The sequence below is a fragment of the Zonotrichia leucophrys genome, chromosome 1, assembly GCF_028769735.1.
Source record: "Zonotrichia leucophrys gambelii isolate GWCS_2022_RI chromosome 1, RI_Zleu_2.0, whole genome shotgun sequence".
Lineage (NCBI taxonomy): Eukaryota > Metazoa > Chordata > Aves > Passeriformes > Passerellidae > Zonotrichia > Zonotrichia leucophrys.
Genome location: NC_088169.1, coordinates 86,811,694 through 86,834,743, shown reverse-complemented (window position 1 = coordinate 86,834,743; position 23,050 = coordinate 86,811,694). Strand labels below are relative to the sequence as shown.

The 23,050-nt window shown below is 41.7% G+C and overlaps 1 protein-coding gene across 5 annotated transcripts in view; it reads left to right on the top strand.

The window, feature by feature from the left end:
• The window catches only part of ACER3 (alkaline ceramidase 3), a 56,371-nt gene extending 44,545 nt beyond the window's left edge, over positions 1 to 11,826 (top strand). For all 5 annotated transcript variants that reach the window (XM_064720533.1, XM_064720545.1, XM_064720535.1 and 2 more), the window contains 4 exons: positions 831 to 932; positions 3,324 to 3,428; positions 5,080 to 5,125; positions 5,636 to 11,826. In XM_064720533.1, the coding sequence (XP_064576603.1) occupies positions 831 to 932; positions 3,324 to 3,428; positions 5,080 to 5,125; positions 5,636 to 5,689 (307 nt within the window). In that variant the 3' untranslated portion in view covers positions 5,690 to 11,826. The remainder of the gene's footprint in view (positions 1 to 830; positions 933 to 3,323; positions 3,429 to 5,079; positions 5,126 to 5,635) is intronic.
• Positions 11,827 to 23,050: the final 11,224 nt, after the last annotated feature.

Below are 23,050 nucleotides of genomic sequence, written 5' to 3'. Positions count from 1 at the left end.
TTAAAAATAACTTGAACAGTATTTCATGGCAGCCTTTCAGGGTTGGATTTGGTTTTGCTTTTGGACTTGTCTTATTAGTGGGAAAGGAGCCTTCCATGTTGGAAGTTTAGAATTTCATGGTCCAACCTGAATGTGGATAGGGAAAGTAAATTTATTAATGATGCACTTTCTTGCATCTGATTCTTCAGTGTGTTTTCCATGTCTTGAAGAGAAATTTTTTCTGCTGAAATTAAATTGACATTTTTCTATTCGCAGTAGCGTTAAACTAAAAGATGAACATAAAAGTACTGAGGTTTAATACCATTAATTTAGTTAGTTGTTGGTCATGGTGGTCTACATTGAAAAAAAGAGGAATTTTGAAAGACCATATATATACAAATTCCCTAGTACAGAGATATCATCTCTTGGCAGAGACCCTTTTCTTTTGGGAAAGAGAGTCCTATTTGGTAAGAGATCTTTTTTTCTTTTTTTTTATTTAATGAAAGAATACACACAGGACTGAAGAATTAGTACCTTTTAGCCAACTTTAGTTTTCCCACTTTTTGGTTTCACTCAGAGAGTGCAGTATATTAGAAAACATAATTACAGAAGTAAAATAACAGTCTCAGAGAATATGAGATCAGGAGAGAGAAGAAGTAAAATACAATATTTAAACAGATGAAATTTGAAGTTGTTATTTTTTTCTTTTGAGGGAAAAACCAAATTGATAAAGAATTTTATTTACATATAATAGCATTTCTGTATTTACACATATTTAGTGTAGTATATATTAATATATTTCTGTATCTTTAACCATTCTGAACTAAACTTTGCATTATTTCTCTCTCTAGGGTATACCCATGGCTTAGAGGTTTAGGATATACATCTTTAACTGTGTTTTTAATGGGATTTTTTCTCTGGAATGTGGACAACATTTTCTGTGGTAAATTGAGGTGAGTTTTTTCACTTGTCTGGATAGCTCTTAATAGCCTTTAAGTACAAAGATTGGATTATTTCTGAGGTGCATATTCAAGTCCATCTCATTGTATGTATGGCATGCTGCCTACAAAACATCCATGAGATTTTATGCAGATTGTTCATTACTAGAGTCAGCACTCAACAGGGGTTTTTAAATTTTTTAACCATTTATAGAATTTTTTGTTTTTAATTTCTCTTTAACTTCAAATTAAACTGAGAGAAATAATGTCACTGAACTAATTTTGGGAGCCTGTGGATGACTAAAGCCTGTTATTCAGACTTGATTTCATCTGAATGGGTTATCCTGCTCATTTGGGTTTTCTTTTCTGCTCTTCCATTTCCTACGAAAATATCAAAGCCAGTAGTTCTGCATGTTAAAGAAGACATGCAGAACTACTTCTGCTGCTACTGCTCAGGAAATGCCTATTTCAATATCCATGTTACCAATAAACAGCACTTAGTTGCAATTCATGTGTTGTTCAGCAAGCTGGAGGAGATGGAAAGGTTAATCCCAGCATCCAGAAAAATACATTTTTGACAATATGAAACACTATTATGCCATGGAATCTGTGTTGTGCAGAATTGTCCTAGTAGGCTGGTTTGGCAGAGCCAAATAACAGTGTGCTGTAAAGAACTCTAAAGTTTTCCATCCCTTCTGGCTCTTCAATCCCTGTGTTGGGTTAAGCCAAATGAAAGTTAATTCCAACAGAGTATTCTTGAAACTTTTTAAAAATTAATATAATACATGATCCTCATCCCTAGAAGCACTTGATACATATGGGATAGAGTAGTTATTTGGCAGCACAAATAACTGTGCTGGATTTGGCCCAATAATTTGGCCTGGGTTTACAGTTACTTTGCAAATATTGGCATGAGGGTTGATTTTTGCAGCTGCCTCACGTCACTGGTGAGATCACAACCCCCAGTTCACCAAACCTGCTGAGCTGCTGTGGGTCCATGGAGGGTTTGAACTGGTTCCTAGGTCCAAAAATGACCCCAGCTGCTGAGGCACTTTCTTCCCTCCTCGTTTCATAAGGGGGAAAAAAGTTAGTATCTTTCCTGTAACACTTGTGTGGTTATGGTGATAGAAAAAAATATGCTTGTTTACTAGCTTTAGTCAGACATCTGCAGAGCCTTGGATTTCTCCAGGAGGTATTATACTCTGAACCTTTGGAGAAAATACATTTAAATCCCTTGAAATTCTTTACTCTCTGGATGTCTAGCTTGTGAATCATCCACCTACCTGCTCTGTTTGGTTTTAAAGTTCAAAACTGGGTTTTGATTCAGGGTTTTTTGTTCCATATTTTAGTAAATCTGCAGCTTATTAAAAAAAAAATCAAAATAGCAAAAAGTCTGTAGCACTCAGTTTCTCTGGTTGGAACCACGCACTTTTGAATTTGAGCTTTGAAATTTCCTGCCATCCAAAGGCTCAAAGGTTGTGCCAGGGTGCATGTTCCACTGTGTCATGGCTGACTCAATTGGAGCTTTGTGCTAGTAATTGTCACTGAGCAGCTTTGGACCAAGCACTGTAATATCAAGCAGTAAGAATGTATTCCAGGAGCTGCAGATTTTTCTTGCTTAACACATGCAATCGTTGTTTTCCACTTTTTACTTTGACAAGTGAAATTAAAGTGGAAAAAAAGACCAGCAGATGTAAACAGTTCCTCCACCATCAACCAAAATAGGCATTATCTGCAGAAGCCTAATGAGCAGGAGAAATAAGAGTAATGTAGTCATTCTCTTTATTTCTTTATCTCCATCCCTTAGCACCTTCTCAAGTAGCTCACACCCCATCACTACAAAATACAAAGCATGTTGGTGGAGTATCTCAGACCCTCTCCTTTAATTGCTTCCTCATTAAACACCCATTTTGTCCCTGTTTTAAGAGTCCAACAGATAAAGGCAAGTTGAGCTTCCATGTACCTGCAGAATAGGTGGTGTGATTGCCCAATTTAAAGTGATGATGTCTAATAAATCTAATTTCTTCTCTTGGACCTTAAACTTAACATTTCATCCTATTAGGTTTTGTGGAGGAGAATGGTAGGATTCATTTGGGACTGTGGGATGCCATAAATATATTCCCTGAAATTTGAGTCCAGGAGTAATTGGTCACTCATCATATGAGGAAATGTCTGTTTTCTTTAAATGTGTAAGAAAGTTGGTTCACTGATATTTCTGTGTACTGGCAGTGTAAACTATAACTGCTGCTCCTCACCTGCTGAAAGCCTGACTCCATAAAGCCTCACCTATCTAGCACATGCCTGAGATATGGAAACAATAATCTGTGATCTGATAATCCAACATTGTGATTTGAGATTGCTTAGCTGGGAAAAACTATTCCATTGCATCGTATTCCTTTCTTTCAGAGCATTACGAGAGAAGATGCCTCCTGTGGTGGGAGCTGTGACACAGTTTCATGCATGGTGGCATATTCTCACAGGCCTGGGTTCTTACCTTCATATCCTTCTAAGGTAGGAAATGTTTTCTAAACTGGAAGTTCACAGAGATCTTACAAGTTTTCTCAGCTTCAGATGGACTTCAGAATGTTGTACCATCCAGAAGAGCAGGAAAATGACTTATTAAACTGGTGTACTGTTTTCTTTCCTCTTTGTAACTGATCTAAAAACTCTCTTAAAACTAATCTATATTTTTCAAAATGTAATCACTAGTCTTTAAATAGTCATGATTCTTCAAGAAAATTTAATTCAGAAATGGGAAGCCTGTGGCAGTTAAACGAAAACTATTTGACAGTATATTAATTTCAGAATGTAAGCCATGCCATTAATACTTGTCTGTTCTTGAGCAGCAATTCTGAAGTACTTAAACATGTTTAAATTTAGGAGCTTAACAAATCTTTTGATAGGCGCTGTCACTCCTGAAAATCAGCAGACATCCTGCTGTAGTGCAGAAGGTGATGGCTAAAGTAGTTTTAGAGGAGCTGTTCTCAAAAGGGCTTAAACAAGAATGTAAGTTAGCAAGTCTGGAAGCAGCAGATTTTTCTCATTTTTGCTCTATACCACCATCTAGTGGAACCAGGGGCAAGAATAGAATGTAAACTGAAATGTGAAGAATTTCTGCTCTTTGTTCATCATCTAATTAAATAAAATTTTACCACTTAACAATAACAAAGAGAATGTCTGTTATATGTTTACATCCTATGTAGTTGAGAACTTGATTATATATCAATTTTTCTACATCTAACATAGAATTCACCTTTTTTGTCAGATGTTAAAATAACCAATAAAAGGAAAATGCAAGGAAAATAAGTACACTTCCATTAGATGACCTGATAGCTCATTGTTACATTTATGTGTATTTATATCTCTATGTATATTTATGTATATATACATAGAGATACTCATAGATATACTGTGTATATATATATAGAGATACTCATAGATATACACATATACTCAGTGTATATATATCTCTATGTATATATACATTTACATATACGTAGGCATATTTGCCTACATATATGTAAATGTATATATACATAGAAATATGTCAAGGTATATGGAAAACAGTTGCTCCGTTTTAGTTTACAGGTTGTCTGCTACTCTAAAGAGCTTGAGGTAATATTTTAGAATATTGCCTCAAAAAAAATTCCTTGCAGGAATCAAGCATAGGCAAGGTTTTTCCAACATGCCACAAAGTGGCATTGCCTTTTAAAAAAATGTGAGGTCATTCACCAGAAAAGATCGACTGAGGGGAGAAAGCATCTAAGAATAAGATGTAGAATCAAGCTATGCTGCTTTTTTCCCCCTTTAACATCTGCTGTATTTTGTGGTACACTGATTTAATTTCATCCTTCTAAAATGACAGACTCCAGTCCCTGGGGGTTTCTTTGTTGTTTTGTAATTTTTTTTTTACCTCTCAGGGTTTCTTTCTTTCTCCGCACATAGGTGATAGGGTAAATTATTTTGTGGATTAGTCTGCTACAGGGCGATTTACTGGAGGTTAACATCTCCTGAATTGACTGAATCTAGGCAGAATGGGTAGCTCTGCAATCACAGAAACAATTCTTTTATAGTTGGAAAATAAAACTGGGATCAGGACATCCTTATTTTATATGCTGTCTTATGCTTGAAATTTTAAGCATGCTTTTTTCCTTCTCCTCAGTTTATATACAAGGACACTTTTCCTGAAACACAGGCCAAAGGTGAAGGTAAGCAAGCTGTATTTTGTATTTATTAGTGTACGTTTGGATATCTTGTGCTTTGAACTGTTGGTGGGGCTCAATAATTACGCCTGTTAGGGTACTGTCTTTGACTTCTGCTTACATCCCAAGAAATGCAGTTGAAATTTTCATAGAATTACAGAATGGTTTGGGGTGGAAGGGACCTCAATGATTATCTAGGTTCAGCCCCCCTGCCATGGGAAGGGACACTTTCCACTAGACCAGGTTACTCAGAGCCCTTAGGGTACTGCAACCTGGCCTTGAACATTTCCAGGGGTGGAACATCCATAGTTTCTATGGGCTGCCCATGCCAGTATTTCACCACCCTCAAAGTAAAGAATTTCTTCTTAATATCCAATCTGAACTTACTCTTTTTCATTTTAAAGCCATTCCCCTTTCATCCTATCATTAGATTATGTTTAATAGTGTTTGGTTTCAGTTCCAAGAAACATAAAGTTCCAAGGACTCTTTCCCCTGTTCCTATTTTTCTTTTGACAGTTTGTTTTTGGAATATGGCCTGTTCTTCTTGTGGAGCCACCCAAGAACCTCTGACTGAGCCCTGGGCAGCCGCACGCGATCACCTGGCCTGGCTGAATAAAGCATTTCAACAGTTGCTCTGGCTGAAGTGTCAAAATTCTGGATCAATCCAAGAACCATTGCTATTAGAGGACTTCTCTGTGCTGCAAGGCCAGTCGGCTGGAACAGAGCAAAGAGCTGGCACACTAGGGAAATAGCACTTAGTGCAGCTTTATTCTAAGTTGTTAAAACAAAGATTAAGACACAAGGGTTTTATGTATATATTGTACAGCTGATGACATTGCGGTAATATTTCGTGCTGGTCACAGAAAACTAACCATTTTTGAAGTGGATTGCATATGTTTTTTCATTCAGTTTTTGTTCTTTCTGTGGTCTGAACTAATATTAGTAACTGAATGACAAAAATGACAAAACTAGGCCATTGATGGCCAAGTTAAGCATCTGTGTGGCCTATAGTGAACTGAATGCTTAACCCAAACTACTTTAACCTTGCACTTTTATACAATTAATGAAGTATGTAATGGTTGATTTAGGCCTTTATTCTATCTTGCTTTTACACAGCCTCCTTTGCAATTTATATTTTAAGCAAAATGGTTTGGATACCTGTGCCATTTAGTTCATTTTCTACCAAGCTTGTTTTCTCTTTAGTCCAACTGAGAGGTTCATCATGGAGGATGTTCCAAAGTGTGACCAGTGGAAGATACTGAAATGGTGAAGCTTTATAGGTGTTCCTGTTTGCATCTGGGAGCTCAGTTCCTAATTTTTTGACCAGTGATTCATTGCAAACATGTGGAGTGACTGTAGAAACATAAGAAACACTCTTTTTTAATTTTTTGTAATTGTTATTTACATACCTAACTTTTCTGTCCCTTTCTTCAACTTCCCATTTCCCATTCATACTACAGATTGACAAACACCTTAAATGTGCTCTAGTTCAGCCTTGAATTCATCATCTTCTTACTTTACAAGTCTTAAATATTGGTGGGACTTTCAGCAGCATCTTATTCAGAAACTTTGAAGGAGGAGTAAAGGACAAGACTGAGGCTGAGGATATCCCCAAATACAAGGGGCAGTGCTTTGCTTGCTTTTAATCTATCACATTCTTAGTCTGTGAGAAAGCTGACCACCTTTTGAAACCAGACTTAGGGGATTAATGAGGGGGACAAACTCTGTTTTCTGCAAATTTTATCTACCCAGCTGATGAAAGTTAGTAAGTAAATGTAAAGAAAACATTAAACTAACACAGTTTTTCAAAATATACCTCATATGAAGGCTGTGATTTTGATGCTCTTAATTTTGGGGCAACAAACAGAGTCTATCTCTGTGCCTACTTGCCGCCATTCTATGCAATTTTTGTCTGCTTTGGATGCTCTGACGGATTTGTCCTTCTTGCCATGAAGAAAAAAAGGGAAACACTCAGACTGATCCAAAATCCCATTTTGTATTGATTTACAATGTGCTCACAGCAGCAAAGCATGGTAATATAGCTGTAAAACTGTTTCCCAGGTCTCAGAGTCTTGACTATTGAACAATCAGTGCTGGCTAAAATGGTCTCTTTTCTCTGTTTGCAGTTTCTCTGCATCTCTCACATCCATCAGTAACTCTTCTACTGATGTGAACCTCCAAATTAAAATGTGGCTTCTGTTATGTGACAACTCTGGACCCTTGAGATCAAATAACCCCAAACTGCATTGGAAAAAGATACTTAACCTTGAGTGAATTCAATGAGGTTTAAGCACATGCTGATAGCAGTGCATTTCAACCTGTGCACCCTCTAAAGACACCTGAAGGGTAATTTCAGAATAGCTTTGATATCAGTAGGCTCCAGTTCCATAGACAAGGTCAGCATCTGTGCTGGGAAATTTGAGTGCTCTTCAGACTGAAAGAAGTTAGCAGAACTAGCACAGAGGTAGGAAAAAGCTGGTATGGATCAGGTGTCTTTATCCAGAAGGTATATTTTTTATAAAGAGATTTGAAAACTGTTTCAAAAATGTAGCTTGAAAATAAGTGCCTGCCTGTTCACCTCCAGGCTTTCTCAAGCATTTTTCCACATACTGTATCGCATTTTCTCATTTAGTATGTTTACATGTGTTCATAAGTTAGGGAAGGAGTCTCGTAAGAGAAGCAGTGCAGCAGCAAGACATATCAACAGTCACTTGTGACATCTGCTTGGTATGATACTATTTTTATCGAAATTGAATAAAGCCTTTATTTTAGTAGCCTTAGTTTTGTTACTGAAGGATCTGGGCGCTCTGTTTAGTTGATTATTTGCAAGAACCAGAGTGTCTTGAAAAGCCACCTTCTTATTGATCAGGCATCTCTGCAATGGTATGGTATATTTATATTTATTGATTCTTCTACACATTTGCAACTAGGAAGTCTGTGAGGGGGGTTCAGATCTTGTTGGATTGAATTGTCAGGATTTTAAAAAAATTGAAAAGTTCATAATTTAATTTTATAGTGCTGTTATTTTTTCATTTATGTATTGTTTTTTGTTGATGTTTTTTTCTTTAAAAAAATGCAAATTGGCTTTCTCCTGCATTCCAAATGAGCAAAAACATTCACACTTCTACCACCTTGCCAGCAGCCTTTCTTTCAGCAGGTTATATTAGACCCTGAGGAATGTAATTTACCTGTGTATCCTTCTTAGCATAAATAATCTAAAATCATGGGTGCTTTGGTTTGACTGCCTTACTGATCTTGTGAGTGATATTGAAAATGACAAGCCAGTTTTAACTGCATGTCATTGAAATTCAGACTGCCTTTTCTAGTGCCTGGAAAGACATACATTCTTACTCCTGTAATGTGTTAAATGTCTGTTAATTGCTTTTTATTTATATTGCTTGTATGACAATGTTGATTTTTTTTTCTACAGACCTTAGAGCAGTATATCACAAACTTTTCCTGCACTACATCTTAGCAAGTCATGTGTGATCCTATTTTTTGAGTAGGATTCAGGCAGCAGCTACTTTAAAGAGAATTATGGAAGTAGCAGGTGTCTGCAGGATGTGTTGTACAGACTTGATAACAATGAACTCTTCTATTCCTTAACATCTATGAAGAACCAGGAAATCTGCCACCGTACGACCATCTATTTGACACAGATGAGCAGTAAACAGCTCTGCAGTCCATGGGCTGAAAAATTCTTTCTTGGAAAGAAGGGGGAAAACTTCAAAATTGCTCACACAGTACAGATCAAACCCATACCTAATTTTGGGAATTTAGATTTTTTTTTAGATACAAGTCAAGATATGCATTCTCCAGTGAGCAGAAATCTCATCCATGTTTCAAAGGCAGTGTTGTTGGCTAGCAGTATTAGTCATCTCCAGACTTCATCTTAATGGTTTTTCTGTTAGCACAGGGCTGCTGTGCTGCCCATGGGTGTTTAAAAACTCCCTCCAGTCAGAGTTGGAATATGCAGTGTTACCACTTGCCAGTCTACCTCTGTCATGTGTTGTACCATACCTGTGCCCTTAATTACATTTGCCTGAATGTGTGCACGTCAGAGCAGCCTGACTTAGCCTGTGCAGCCTCTGGGAGTGGCAGTGGTGTTGTATTGATTCCTGGCTGCCTGTTCACTGCCTGTAAATATCCTCACTTGTTTGGTGTCTGTCACCCACAGCCTGTGCTCAGTCTGCCACTCATCTTTGTGTAAGTCTGGCTGCTTTAGAGAGAGATTCGAGTAGGAGGACTTCAATTCAGGCAGGTGTAGTGAAATTTTCTGGGAGGGATATAGTGGAAAATATTGCTCTTTAATTAGTTTTAGTTCTCTTTTAATCCTGTTCTGTGCTGTCTTGCTTGGCTAAAGCTGAATTGTATGATTTGAAATGCAGTTGATTCTTTTGGTCATCGTGAATTTGCTTCTAGCACCTCATTTCAAGCAGCTGCATGTCTTTCTCATCAAACACTTCCATGTGAATCTCAGCAACAGAAAATCCTCCCGATACTGCCAGTGTTTCTTGCAGTTGTTATCAACTTATTTAATCTGCATTCAAGAATTTTAGTAATACCATTTTTTAAAACCCGTTTCTCTCTGTGGATATATTACAGCATTTTAATAGCAGGTGGTGAAACAATTCAGTACAGAGAAGCTGTAACAGAGCAGCAATGCTGTTTTCTTTAGTAGATGTCAGAATTCAGGAACACACATCCATTTTGGGGGAATGTGTACCCTGTTATTTAGATTAACATATTCAGGTAAAACTTTCAGTTTACTTTAAACCCCATCTGCACTTTATAAGTAGGCAGTGGGAGGCTTTAACTGCAAAGTGCTGTTTGACTGTGAGACTTTACCATGAAGAGGGATAAGTGATGGAGGCTTTATTACACATGAGCAGAGCACAGCCAGAAGGAGATTAAGAAATCTTACATGAAAAGAGAATAACAAAAGATTAAGCACAGAATCCCGTAGTATTACGTCAACCACCCTCCTGGTATCTGCACTTTAGATACTTGAATGTTTTGCTATTTATACATTTAACTTTCCATGTTGACTCTCTTCACCACAGAAGTGATGTAGTTTCTGTTACATTCAGTTCATTGTAGATGACTTAGAGGTGGTTTTATGAAGATGGAACATGGCACATGTTTTGAAATGTTTTGTACATGAATGAATGCATTTCTGACCTATCTGGAATGTCTTCTGCCAGCTTTCTTTGAGAGTCTGAAACTTAAAGACAGAGAACTTTCTATGTAACTATTAAAATTGGGTTTGGGTTTCTTTGTTCAGTTTCTCACGCACAACTGCCTACAGCTGCCAAGTGCCTGATCTCATTGTTACAAGGCTTTTATGAGAGCTGGGGCTGTGTTTCCTCCTGAGGTCTCTAAGACAAAGTCTTTGGTAGGTGGGGGTCAATATTTTTTTTAAGTCCTGCTTCTGCAGGAATCCCAGTGCTATTTTTACTGGCTTTCCTGTTAGTTATCCAATACATGTCTGCCTCTGACTCAAAGTTGAGCCTGGCTACCCACCTTCCTGATGCTGTTGCATCTTTCCAGGCTCTGAAAGCTGGGTGAGGGATTTAGCTGTACAGGAGGTGTTTATTTCGGGTTGCGTAGTTCAGTGACAGGCAGGGTGAGGGCGCAGCAGTCAAGCAAGCACTTTATGTGGAGCTCCCAGCCAGATGCTCTAAACAGGACTGGGGACAGGGGAATTCGTATGTACAGTTTGAGAGGCAGGTATAATGCCTGAACCTCTTGCTTTACTGCAGAATTCTCCCATTTTACTTCTTGAAATTTTTTAGGTTTGACTAAGTATGTAATTGTAGATTTAAGAAGAACTGAGTTCAGAGTTGATGTGAGACCCTAAAACAGTGCCTGCAATTTTGGGGTTTTTTTGCACGTATATCACACAAATTGATAAGAGCAGATTGTTAAGATTTTTAAAAATGCTAAGATAAAGTGTTTTTTGCTTATTTATCCACAGGAATAGCTATAAGCACAATCTTAGATTCCTTCTTCTGTCCCCAAAGCTCTGGAACATATATATGTTTCTCCAAAGACAGTGCTGAATAAAATGGCTCATAGCAAGTTATGTACCAAAATGTTTTCCACATTAAAGGTGTGGAAGAACTTTGTTTGTGTATCCTATTGTTCCCTGGATTTTGGAAGAGGGGGTTTCAAGCAGCATAAGCAGTATTTACTCCTTAGACTGAACAGAAACTAGTTTTTCTCTTGATTTTCCAAACTGATGACTGTGTCATGTTGATTGTTGATCTCAGTGTAATGCATGGATGATGATAGAGTCTGATCAAACACCATCTGTCCACCTGGAGTGGATATGGAATCTCCTGCTCATTACCTGACCAAACTTTCTAACGTTGATGCTATGAGTTCCAACATGTGGGTTTCTCTTCCTGAAATTCAGTACATTGTTGCAGATAGATAATAACACTGTGACAGATGAGTAGCAGTTGACTTGTAGAACACAGCTACACTGAGAAATGCTTATTGACAATTTTGATACACTGAACTGACTCTTCCTACCAAACCAGCTGGTAACCAACATTAGGCTTATATGTATCAGTGTATCTTGTTTTCTAAAGCACAGTAGCTTTGAAATATTTAATGTTTCATTTGTTTTTCATGCTGCAGTCAAGCACTAATTTGTGTCTTTATAGTACAAACTATTAAAGAATTTTGTTTTAAATACAACATTTCACAGGTGGTTCTTGGTGTCTATGTTGCACAGGGCTGGTTGGTTCATCTGTATGCTTTTCAGTAGATGGGTGGTTGTACATCTTGGCCAGTGGTGTGCAAGTACAACAGCAGGGTTTGTGTGTCCTGCATGGATTAAGAAGCTGCCTGCCTGCAGCCAAGAGCCTCCATGGCAGTAGAGTTCCCCAGTCTTTGCCTTGTGCTGGGGCCCTTTGGGCACTGGGCCTTGCTCAGAGTGTAGTGTTGGCTGTAAACACGGCAGCACCATCTTCCCTTCAAAGGCCTTTCCCAGCACACACCAGTTAGAAGGGCCTGCAGGTGGGTGATGTGGGTGGGAGAGGAGAAGGCAGGAGTCAGGTGAACGTGCGGGCAGCCCAGAGTGTGCAATTTGCACAGCCTTTGCTTCAGCCTTTTCACGTTACTTTCAGTGAGAGAGGAGGATAATCACTGCAGGGCAGAACCTTTCCAGGCAGGAATTGTGGACAGCCAGGCACTAATCCATCAAGTCTCGTCACACCCCGGCAGCCAGAGTCTGGTAATGACCATAAGGTTTTTTCTCCTCTTCTGGCTGTTCTCCCAGATGCTCAGAGACCCCTTTTTCTCCTGCTTCTCTCTCTTGAAGCTGTATATCTGCAGGGACAACCTGGAGTAAACTATTCAGGGGCCAAGACCCAGGGCAGCAAACCTCAGAGTCAGTGGTGTAAATGGCTGGGGCAAGCTGTGCCATCTCCCTTCAGTGGTGCTGCTACAGAGGCACATCCAGACTCTGCAGACAAGCATTGCCAGAACTCTGAGGCTGGGTGAAATCCAGCTTTGCATATTGAGCTTGTGGCTGGTCTAGAGCTGAGTAATGCTTTGAAATTTCCCTGGGGATAAAAACACTGTGGTTCTGTCAAAGCCCTCCTCCCAAACAGAAAATTGAATTTTGAGCTTGATGATTCTCTTTCAAGTCTGCCAATTTACTTGCAGCTTTATTAATTTCTCTCCTTCCCCCCTTGGTTTTTGTTTTTTTGGTGCTTGGGGGTTTTTTTCATTGTTGTTGTTGTTTTGGTTTGGTTTTTTTTTTTTTTTTTTAATTCAGCCTGTTCAGAGGCTAAAAGTGAAGGTCTGTACTTGCACCACTGTCATGGTTTGACCCGGAAACAGGATTTCTGGGATGCTGTGTGGATGGGGCCAATGAGCATCCCAGAAATCCAAAACCATGACAACCACTTAAATCCCCGTGGCTCCAATCATAGATTTGGCTGTTCATGGTGCTGTATGGACAGAGTTAGCAGAGGAGCTGACTATCTAGCCTGCATATTTGTTCCTAAATTTGTGGAAATGGACAAGACAATGAAGTCACTAATGAAGCTGTGATGGGCCTGTCTCTTCTGTGGGTCATTTTTGAGGGGTTCTCTGATGGGTCCCTATGGGGACATGGACCATGGTTGTGCTGGCATGAGAGAGGATTAACAGAAGCAGGACAAGGATAAATGTCTTGATGCAAACTTGGTCACCCAAGAGCAGAAAATGTGATGAGCTCAAGAAGAGGTTCCTTGCACCCTCAGCAGGAACAGAGCTGGGATGATGTCCTCATTCACCTTTTGTATGTGAGGGACACATAAAACTCTCTATTTGCCAAGACGGAACTAATGTTGTGTGAAGCACTGTGTGCGATGTATAAAACATCCCAACCTACAAGCAGAAACTTTGTGGATTTACTTTTGACCTATTTTGCAATCACTGTAGTTAATTTAGCATCCTGGCTCGTAAACTCCTTTCCAAGGTAAGTCACCCCCAAGTTGGATATCTCACCTTGCTCACATGCAACACCCAAGGCTCTCAGTGCATGACACTTTCCAGCTGCTACAGCAATACAAATAGCTACTAAAAACATCCAACCTCATTAATCATCTTCACTCAGACTGACTTTATAGTGCATGCAAGAGGCACACACCAACTTAATGAAATTAGCAGTAATTAGTGGCCCTGACACACACGTAGAGCGAACACAGGGACCAGCTGGAGCGTGTGCAGGTCCTGTAGACCACGTGCCCACAGCACAGCACCCAGCAACACCTTGGGACATCGAAGGTGCTGACTCTGATCTCTCATCCTGGAAATCAGGCAGGTGAATGCTAATCAACAGCAGCTCACATGATCCCACAGAAATGGAATTAAGCAAGTTACTCTGCTGATGTAAACTGATGTCAAAGCCCTAGTATTTATAGGCTGGCCGAGTATCAGAGCTGCAGTGATTTATGTGGATGTCTAACCTTAGCACTGCTTTTTCCTCATAGCTGGTGTGTTGACTCAGTGCCGAACAGTGGAACGGAGTACATTTGTTAAAATATTGCAGTATTGTAGAAGCCTGGGGACAAATCCAACTTCTCAGGTAGGAGAAGTGATGAACAGAACAACCAGATCCCCTCTGCAGCCAGGCAAACCTGTCCAGGCACTTGTGAGTCATTGCTTCACAGGGTTTTATTGCTTAACAGGGTTTTGTTCATTTAGAGTCCTCTGAGGGTTCATTTGTTTTGGGGTTTTTTTCTTCTATTTGTTTGGGATTTTTTCTTTAATCATCTCATTTTTAACATCCCACTTCGGCTGAAATGAAAGCAAGATTAAGTGCTAGTTACAAAATGAAAAACAACAATGAACCTGCAAGCCACAGCATGAAAACAGAGCTGCTACAGAAGGGATATTTTTATACAGGTTATCTGCAAAACAAACAAACTCCAGCTGTTTTCTTGTTGCTGACATTAATTAAAGCAGGAGGGCTGATTAACGCTGTGGACTTGTTTCTGCTGGAAATCTTTCTGCCACATCCCCCTGGATTTGACAGTTCACTATCAATTTGCTTTGCAACCGAGGCACTCGTGCACATCCCTCCAGAGTGGTTGTGGCTCTTCAGTAACGCCCAGGACATCTGATACTAAGTGGCTTTGTCCATATGCTCACATATGTTGTGTTCATGTTCAGGGTGGCATAAAAAGCCTTTTTTCCATGCCATGAGCTGTGTTACATCCCAGCAGATCCCCTCCTCTCCAGTAAGCATCACAGGGCACATCAGCAGCCCCTTGTCAGGTTTGTAAAACCATGAGAGCAACAACCCCAGGTCAAACTCGTGATGATCAGGCTTTAGGAGAAATCAGTGTTTAAACATATTAAGGGCAAAATCCTAAATCAGAATAAAAACCTGGCCATTCTTGCCTTAATTACGTTCAACAGTGCTAAACACAGTACTGGAGACAATTACCTCCAGCAAGGGTGGTGATTTGTATCTGGAGTGGAAACATCATCATGTTGGAAGGCTGAAAGTAAAGAACATCTCTTTACAACCTCTGATTTCAAATGAAACCCTGGTGTTATTCTGCCTGAATCCATCCCAGCTTGGCTGTCTCTTCTTAGAGAGCCATACTATAATTGTATATATATATTCTCTGATAATATCAGAGATGGCAGCTTGAAGCTTCAAGCTCCTGAAGCTTGAAGTCAGAAGTCAGCAAATTAGAGAGGGCAGGAGGAGTCTCATTTTATTCATTATGGTGTGACAGTAGTTTTAAGTCTCATACATGGGTCCTGGAAAAGAACATATATCTCTATGAGCTGTGAAGGTATGGTTCATGTCAATATGAAGACTGAAACTCTACTATGGTCTTGCATTAAAGGATTTTTTTTTCCCTTGGCTTGGCTAATGAGAAGTGACTGATGTGATTCGTGCAGTCACTTGCACTCACCCAGACATGAGGCTGTGGGACCTCTCCTGACAGAGACCTCAGGCTGATAACACTGATCTGTGGGTGTGACTGGAGCAATGCCTCTCCAATTAGGGCGCCCTGTGTCCCTGGCTGAAGAGTCTCGCTGATTAACTCATCCCCAGATCAAAACTGGCACCCAGCCCCACTGTGGCAGTGGGAGCTGTGCCAAAAGCACAGGGGTGTTTGTGCCTGGGACTTACCTTGTTTCCCCTTGGGGGAACAAGATGAGCCAGTGAGAGCTGGCACGATGCTCCACCCCTACGGCTGCCATGCCCTGCACTGCTCAGCCTCTTTGGAACCTCTGGGGACAGGGATCCTACAGCATCCCCTGCCTGCCCCCTCCAAAGCTAGACTTGGAAAGTATTCCCCAACAGACCAATTAGATACAAGTCTTGTCCCTCCTTTGCGCTTTTTACCTTGTAAGAAGCTGAATGTGAAGGGGAATTTAATCTTCCTTTTTTCTCTAAATTCTTGATGTCAGTAAACTAGTTGTTTTGTTGGGGCTTTTTTAGATTTCTTTTCCAGTCTTCAGAGTTGAAATAGGAACTTTTGAAACACTTTTTCCTCTGTCTCTTTTTGGCTTAATGCCTTCCTTTTGGCAAAGACATCTAACAATGAAAAGACATTCCACTGGCTGTGTGTATCATCAGCCATTAAAACGCCATATGCAAAGATGAAGTAATCTGGATGCTTTGAGATGGATTTATATTCTTGGGCAGTAAGATTTCCCAGCCTCATACATGGTGATTGGTCTTTCTGTGCTGTATGACTGCTGCTGCGTCCGTTTATTCTCTATTTTTCCCTTTTAAAATACAGAGATGTACGTATGAGACAATGCCGTCCCCCAGTAAATCTTTGAGCAAGATCAGGGGCTCTCAAAGGATGCAACACCCAGGTCAGGCATCCCAAATCCCTCCCACACACCCCACGCAGCAGAAATTATCAACTTCCACAGCCCAGACTACTCGAGGTCCACTGGTGGCAAGTCCTGGGCATTTAGGTGGCAAACACTTGCCCAGGTGAAACAAGAGGCTCCACTGAGAATTAAAGGTAAAGCTAATAATTTTGTCTGCTTTTCCTCACCAAGTGACTCACACAATTCTTTGCTAATTAACACAACTGGAAAGTAAGTAAAATTACCCAAGTTACTGAAAAATAAGGAGGACTTCAGATTCTAAGGAGGACTGCTGGCTGCTGTCTCCCATTGCTGGCCTGTATATTAATTATTTTCCTGCTGATTCAGAGGGAAGATAGCCAAGCTGTGAATCAGCCCTACCTCTTCTTGCAATAGCTATCATTTCCCTAGAACTCCTCTCCAAATCCCAGCCAGGTCAGGCAGTGCTTTGTTAATGAGATCAGTAATTGCAGCACGAGACTGCACAGTTGCAGAGTCAGAAGAGAAATGGAGAAACTCTGCTTCTTCCACATTGCAAGGAAAATGCTAACTGTGAGCTGCATATAATTTTCTCCAGAAGATGGATTAATATTTACTTTTTTGCAGGATCAGAGGGTTCCTGATTTCTTTGCCATTGCATTCTACAGACTGTGCAACACTGACTCATTAAAAAAAAACCACTGAGAATCCAAACCACAAAAAAAGCCCAAATTCTCAGCTCCTGACCACTGTCCAGCAGACAAGACATGCCTCCTTGTGTGAGTGAAAGTAGATATGACACAGAATTAATGAGGCAACTGCTTCTTAACAGCACCACAGCTCTCCTCGCTCTCCTCAGAAACTGTATTGTTATTAATTTACTAGACTAATGCAGTTGTGTTGTGCAAAAAAATGGGAGAAAGCTATTTGGAGGGCCAAGTAAATAAAGTTTGAAAAAGAACCCCCATAGCTAAATCAGCAGGCTTTGCTGAAGTTTAGGCAGGCCTTGGACACATCATAGTTTTGGGGTTGTGGAGAAGCATTTCTGGGAACCCTCTGAAAACTTAGGGGGCTTTGTCACCCTGTCTGCAATGCCTGAGGCTGCAGTGGTGTTACAGAGCATCTAAAATTAGAATAATGGAATGGTTTGGGCGTAAGGGACCTTCAGGATCATCTACTTCCTCATCTATTTCAGTTCCAACCCTGATGCCATGGGCAGGGACACCTCCCACTAGAGCAGGTTTCTCAGAGCCCCATGCAACCTGGCCTTGAACACTTCCAGGAATGGGGCAGTCACAGCTTCTCTGGACAAATATTATTCTCCTCAAGACTGAAACATTCCCATTCTCTAAAACTTTGTAAAAGAGGGAAATGGAGATATATAAGATGCCATTGGTTTCATTAGCATCCAGATTATGGGTGTGCGAGGGGACTGTCTGCTGGTAAGCATCAGTCTCATCAGCTGTGCTGGATAATTGCTGCTTTCCCCAGTGCATTTTAAAAAAGCATATCCGGAGCTTTTAAAATTATGCTTGAGTTCATTTCTCAGACTGGCAGCAATGAAAGACTATTGGTGTCAAAGATCTCTGAAAAAAGTACACTTGGGAACATCTCCTTCTCCTACATAGTCTTTTTGGCTACAGTACAGTATTTTTCCCCTAAAACATAGAGCTTGGAGGGGAGGACATGGCAGAAGTCAATCACCAGACACTGCCAGTAGTGAGGATGATTTCTGAGCAAATGCTGAGTACCCAAGTCAAGGCTCTTGTGAACTCCCAAGCACAGCATCTCGGTTACAGTTCAGAGCTTAGATGAGGATGTTAAGAAGTGCCTTGCTCCTGGAGTTTTCACAAAGAATTACATCACTATTGTTTTTCCCCCACAGCCTACCTCTCCAGCCTGTCTGTACTGCAGCAAATAAATCTTGACTGCACTGATGGTTTTATGCTTGCCTTGTGTTTGAATCTCAGCCCGGATGAAGCTGAGGTGTGGAGGTGACCTCGCCAATTAATACCCAAGCAATTTCCCCTGAGCTCTGTAATCAGAGACACCTGGGAGCAGATTTTGGAGTTGGTTTCCTCACCAAGTGCAGGAGTCAGCACAAGTGCTAGAGTTGGCTGCAAACTGATGTTAGGTCAAGGTTAGGCTGATAAACAATACATAGAAGGAGGACCCTACAAGCCTCCAGGTCATGTCCTACAGATGTTCCTTGCTGAAGAGGAGAAGGTTGTGGAATTAAAATATCTGTCTTGGAAGTGGTGGGGAAATTCACAGGGGTCAAGTTCCCATGGGATGTCAGCGATGAAAACAGGAGGGCATAGCTCCTGGTGCAGGCGGAAAAGGCACTGTTGGGAAACGTGGCCACCATGAGTAAGTACCTCAGCCCCTCCATGACATCCATTTCATTGAAGTGTAGGGGACGTGAGTGGCCAGTCCATAGGTCCTGGAGTTCATTGGAGGTAGCTCAGTAAGAAATATACTGCACAAAATTAATAAATTCCTGGGGAAATTTGTCCTTTTAGACAACTGGCTACTCATCTTACTGTCTTGCCTTGCAGAGAATCATCTGAGTCACATTTGTTTTGTTCTGGGAGCTTTGCTCTACATTAGTGGTAGCAAGGACTTGGTCAAGGTGTTCCCATGAGGTCCAACATTTTCCTGCTCCTCCTCCCCAGGTATGGCCACTCCTAAAGCCAAGGAGGGCAGTCCAAAAGTAACATCTGAGGGTCACTGCCTGGAACAACAAAGTCTTCTGCCACGGGAACCATGCAGTGCTTTGATGTATCTACACCTTATAAATGCGCAATATTGCTAGGCAGCTGGGAAACAAGGAGAAACTCAAAACACAGCAGGGTTTTCCAAAATTTCCTTAGGAAAAGTTAATTCTGCCTTTCTGTGAGTCCTTCAGGAACAAGCCACTGCTTTTGCACAAGAGAGCATGTCTAGTAGGAGAGGGAAGATTTTATCAAGCAAAACTAGGTCTCTGTTATACCAGTGTAAATCCAAAGTAATTCAAGTGATCCCAGGGACGATTTAGGCTTGTCAATCCAAGATCTTATTTGATCTTATATCAAAACAAGCTACTTATCTGCAAGATGATTTTTGTGGAAGAGCCTTGATATGCAGCTCTGCCTTGCCCAGCTCAGGAGCCGCGGGATTAGGAGTTTCCATGTGTCTCTGCTGGAAGCTGAAGGTAGAGATGGTGGCAGAAGTAACTTCCTTTGTTCAGGGAAGAATAGAAAGGGCAGGCAAATTGCCTGAAAAAATGCTTGTCAGGACTGTTTGGAGTCAGCATTTGTTAGGGTGGCTTCTGACCTGTCATAAACAAAGAGCAGTTGAGAGGACAGCGATGCCATTTGCTCCTTTCCTTCCTCTCCACTCTAGGGAATGTAGGATTGCTGGCAACCTGCTTGTTTTCCAAACAGTCTTGCTTCTCACTGTGGAAAATCCTGTGTAAAAATCCTGTGTAAAAATAATTGACTGAACTTCTATAACACTGTCTGCTCTCAGGCAGAGGTGCACTCCTGCCAAAGCAGCCGAGCCCTGGCCCCCTCCAGAAGGGTGGTCATGGCTGAATGTTGACCAAAGCCCTGGAGGGTTTGTGGCCAGGAATTGTAGAATGGTTTGTGTTGGCAGGGAACTAAATGGCCATTTAATTCCAAACCCCCTGCCATCTACAGAACACTTTTCATGAGACCAGGTTGCTCCAGGCCCTCATCCAGCCTGGCCTTGAACATTTCCAGGGATGGAGCAGCCACAGCTTCTCTGGGCAATCTGTGCCAGTGCCTCAACACCCTCACATGACTTAATTTCTTGCTAATATCTAATCTAAACCTTCCCTGTCACTTGGAAGCCATTCTCCCATGTCCTACCACTCCATGCCCTTGTTAAAAGTCCCTCTGCAGCTCTCTTGTAGCCCCTTTAAGCACTAGAATACCCTTTAAGGTCTCCCTGGAGCCTTCTCTTCTCCAGGCTGAACAACACTAACTCTCTCAGCCTGTCTCTGTAACAGAGGTCCTACCCATCCCTGGGTGTGTTCAAGGGCAGGTTGGATGGGGCTTGGAGCAACCTGGTCTAGCAAAAGATGTTCCTGTCCATGGCAGGGGGGCTGCTATTAGGTGATCTTTAATGTCCCTTCCAACCCAAACCATTCTGTGGTTCTGTGAAGCACTCATGTAGGAGACCAGAGCAATGCAGAGTAGGAAAGGTGTTAGAGTAAGTCCAGATTTCTTCTGATCACGCAGTGCTGAGCAAAAGGCTGCTCACATGGCCATGGGACTGGGGACCTCAGCCCCATTTCTCATGCTTGTGTCACCTGGTGTCACCTCCAATGAGAAGAATTCAAGGAGGATTCAGGATAGAGGAGAAGACTAAATGCTTAAGCAGACAGGTGCTGCCAGAACTTGGTTTGTGATACCTGAGTTTCCTTCTTTAGATACAATCCCAGATAACCTTTCCTCTGCTGATTTACCTCACTAGATTTTCAGAAAGGCCAGTCTCAGCATCTCTCAGGGCCACAGCTCCCACCCTCATCTCAGGGGCAGCATCAACCCTCTCCTCCAGCACAAACCCCGATGCCCTGATTTCATTCCTCTGATCAAGGAGCTCCTTGCTGTTTGCCTTCCACGTTGCTTTACTAGCAGGCAGCCCAGAAGAGAGCTGCTTGATTTGTGACTGTGCAGAAGTGAGTGCTGATAAAGACCATTAATTAATGGTATGGATTTCCCAGCAGAGTTCTCAATTAGCGTGAGCTGTTTGCAGCCGGCCGCACTGCAGATCACAGTGCATGTGTGCCCCGAACCACAGCCAGTGTATTCAGTGGGGCAGAGGGTGGCTTTCTTCAGGCCTTATGGTTTCCACCTCACATTGTCCACAGAAACTGGGAAAAAAGGGGTCTTTTCATGATGAACAGTTACAATACACATCTTTGGGTAAAGATGTCATTGCTGCCATTAAATACCTGGCTGTTGTGTTCGTGCTGCTCTCCTGGGCATGGTCATGCAGCAAGCTACAAAGTGAGGATCTTCTGGCCGCCAGGTTATTCCTACCCAGTTTATGAACTGAATTTCCCGCTTAAACTGGTCATACTTGAGTTGGAGGACTTACTTGGGCAAGTCCTCTAAGGTCATTGAGCCTGGCCATTCCTCCACTAAGTCATGTCCCTGGCAGTGCATGGTAGAGGAGAATGGAAAGGCCGGAGAGGCCTGACCCTAGGCAGTCTTAAACAAGGAGGAAAAGGGTGTTACGAGGTCCCATAATAACAAGAAGCTGCTGATGAAGTTCAAATGGGAAATGAAATACAAGTATTAGCAGAATGGATATGCAGCTTCTGAACTGTCTGCCAAGTGAGGTGGCAAAATCTCAGTCAAGGGCCTGTCGGCATGAGCAGCCAAAGATATTCCCAAGTACCTCAGGTGCCTTCTGAAACCTCCCCCTTGCCAAGCACCTCCCCAGCCACTGGCAAAGGGTTTTTGTGGAAGGAGCATTTCTGAGTTCAGCCCCGAGACAGGCTTTGAAAGGGGAAAGTCCCTCACCCATGCTTTGTGGGGCTTGCTGAGCATCACAACATTGCCTTTCAATAGCCTCAACTTCTCCAACATGGTCAAGGGCAGCAATTCAGCTTCTCATCCAAGAGCTTCTTCTGCCAAAAATACAAGGAGTTGCTACAGTTTGCCTTTTTGTTACAACTGCTGGTCCTTTGGTCACGATGACCCCCATAAATAAAAGAGCTAATTAATGCCTATCTCCTCCCACTGGTGATTGACTATGACCTTGAGTGACCTTGCTTAATTTAACTTTCTCAACCAGCTATTTTTGACAGCGAATAATTTAACATCCTTGTGACCCCAGACTTGCGTCTCTCCTGCCAACTGGCTCTGCAGTTTAAATGAACAGCAATAAATAAATACATATCTGCAGAGGGACCTAAATGACTCCCATTACTGGAGCATCTGAAGGCCTGCCTAAATAAATCAAGTGAGTAGGAGATTATGCTGCAATCATGTGGAGAGGGAAAGGAGAGAATACATTACTGGTATTCCAGAGGCTGCAACTCAGGGATGAAAATCTTTGCAGAATTCTGAACAATGAGATTTAATTCAAGTGCAGATGGACAACCAGTGGCTCATTTGGTGATGTCTTCAAAGAGGAGCAGCAGATTGCAACCTGATAGGATCACTCACCAGAGTTAGAACTCTCCCCAGGCAGCTCCTGCCTTGAGGATGGGGCTGTTGGAGGTTGCTCCCTGAATCTCCATGGCATAAAAGTGAGGATACAGGCACCAACTCCCCACCTGCAATTACCTCACTTTTCCCACCCAGACATGCCCTCGGGAGGGGAAAGATGGCCTTGCAGGAGCAGGGATGGCAGGATTGAGCAGCTCTTCAACCCCCACTGCTTTGGGCAGGCAGGTACTCAGTTTGAACCATCCCAGGATTAAATCTCACCTTGGGGGTCCCCAGAATGAGAAGGAACAACAAATATTCCCGGGAGGAAGGAAAACCTCACTAAGTTATCTGCTTTGAAATCCCAGAGTGAATCATGATATTCTATTTGTTGGAGGAATCACTGGCTGCAGCTTTCCTCATCCACTTTGCCTTTTACCTT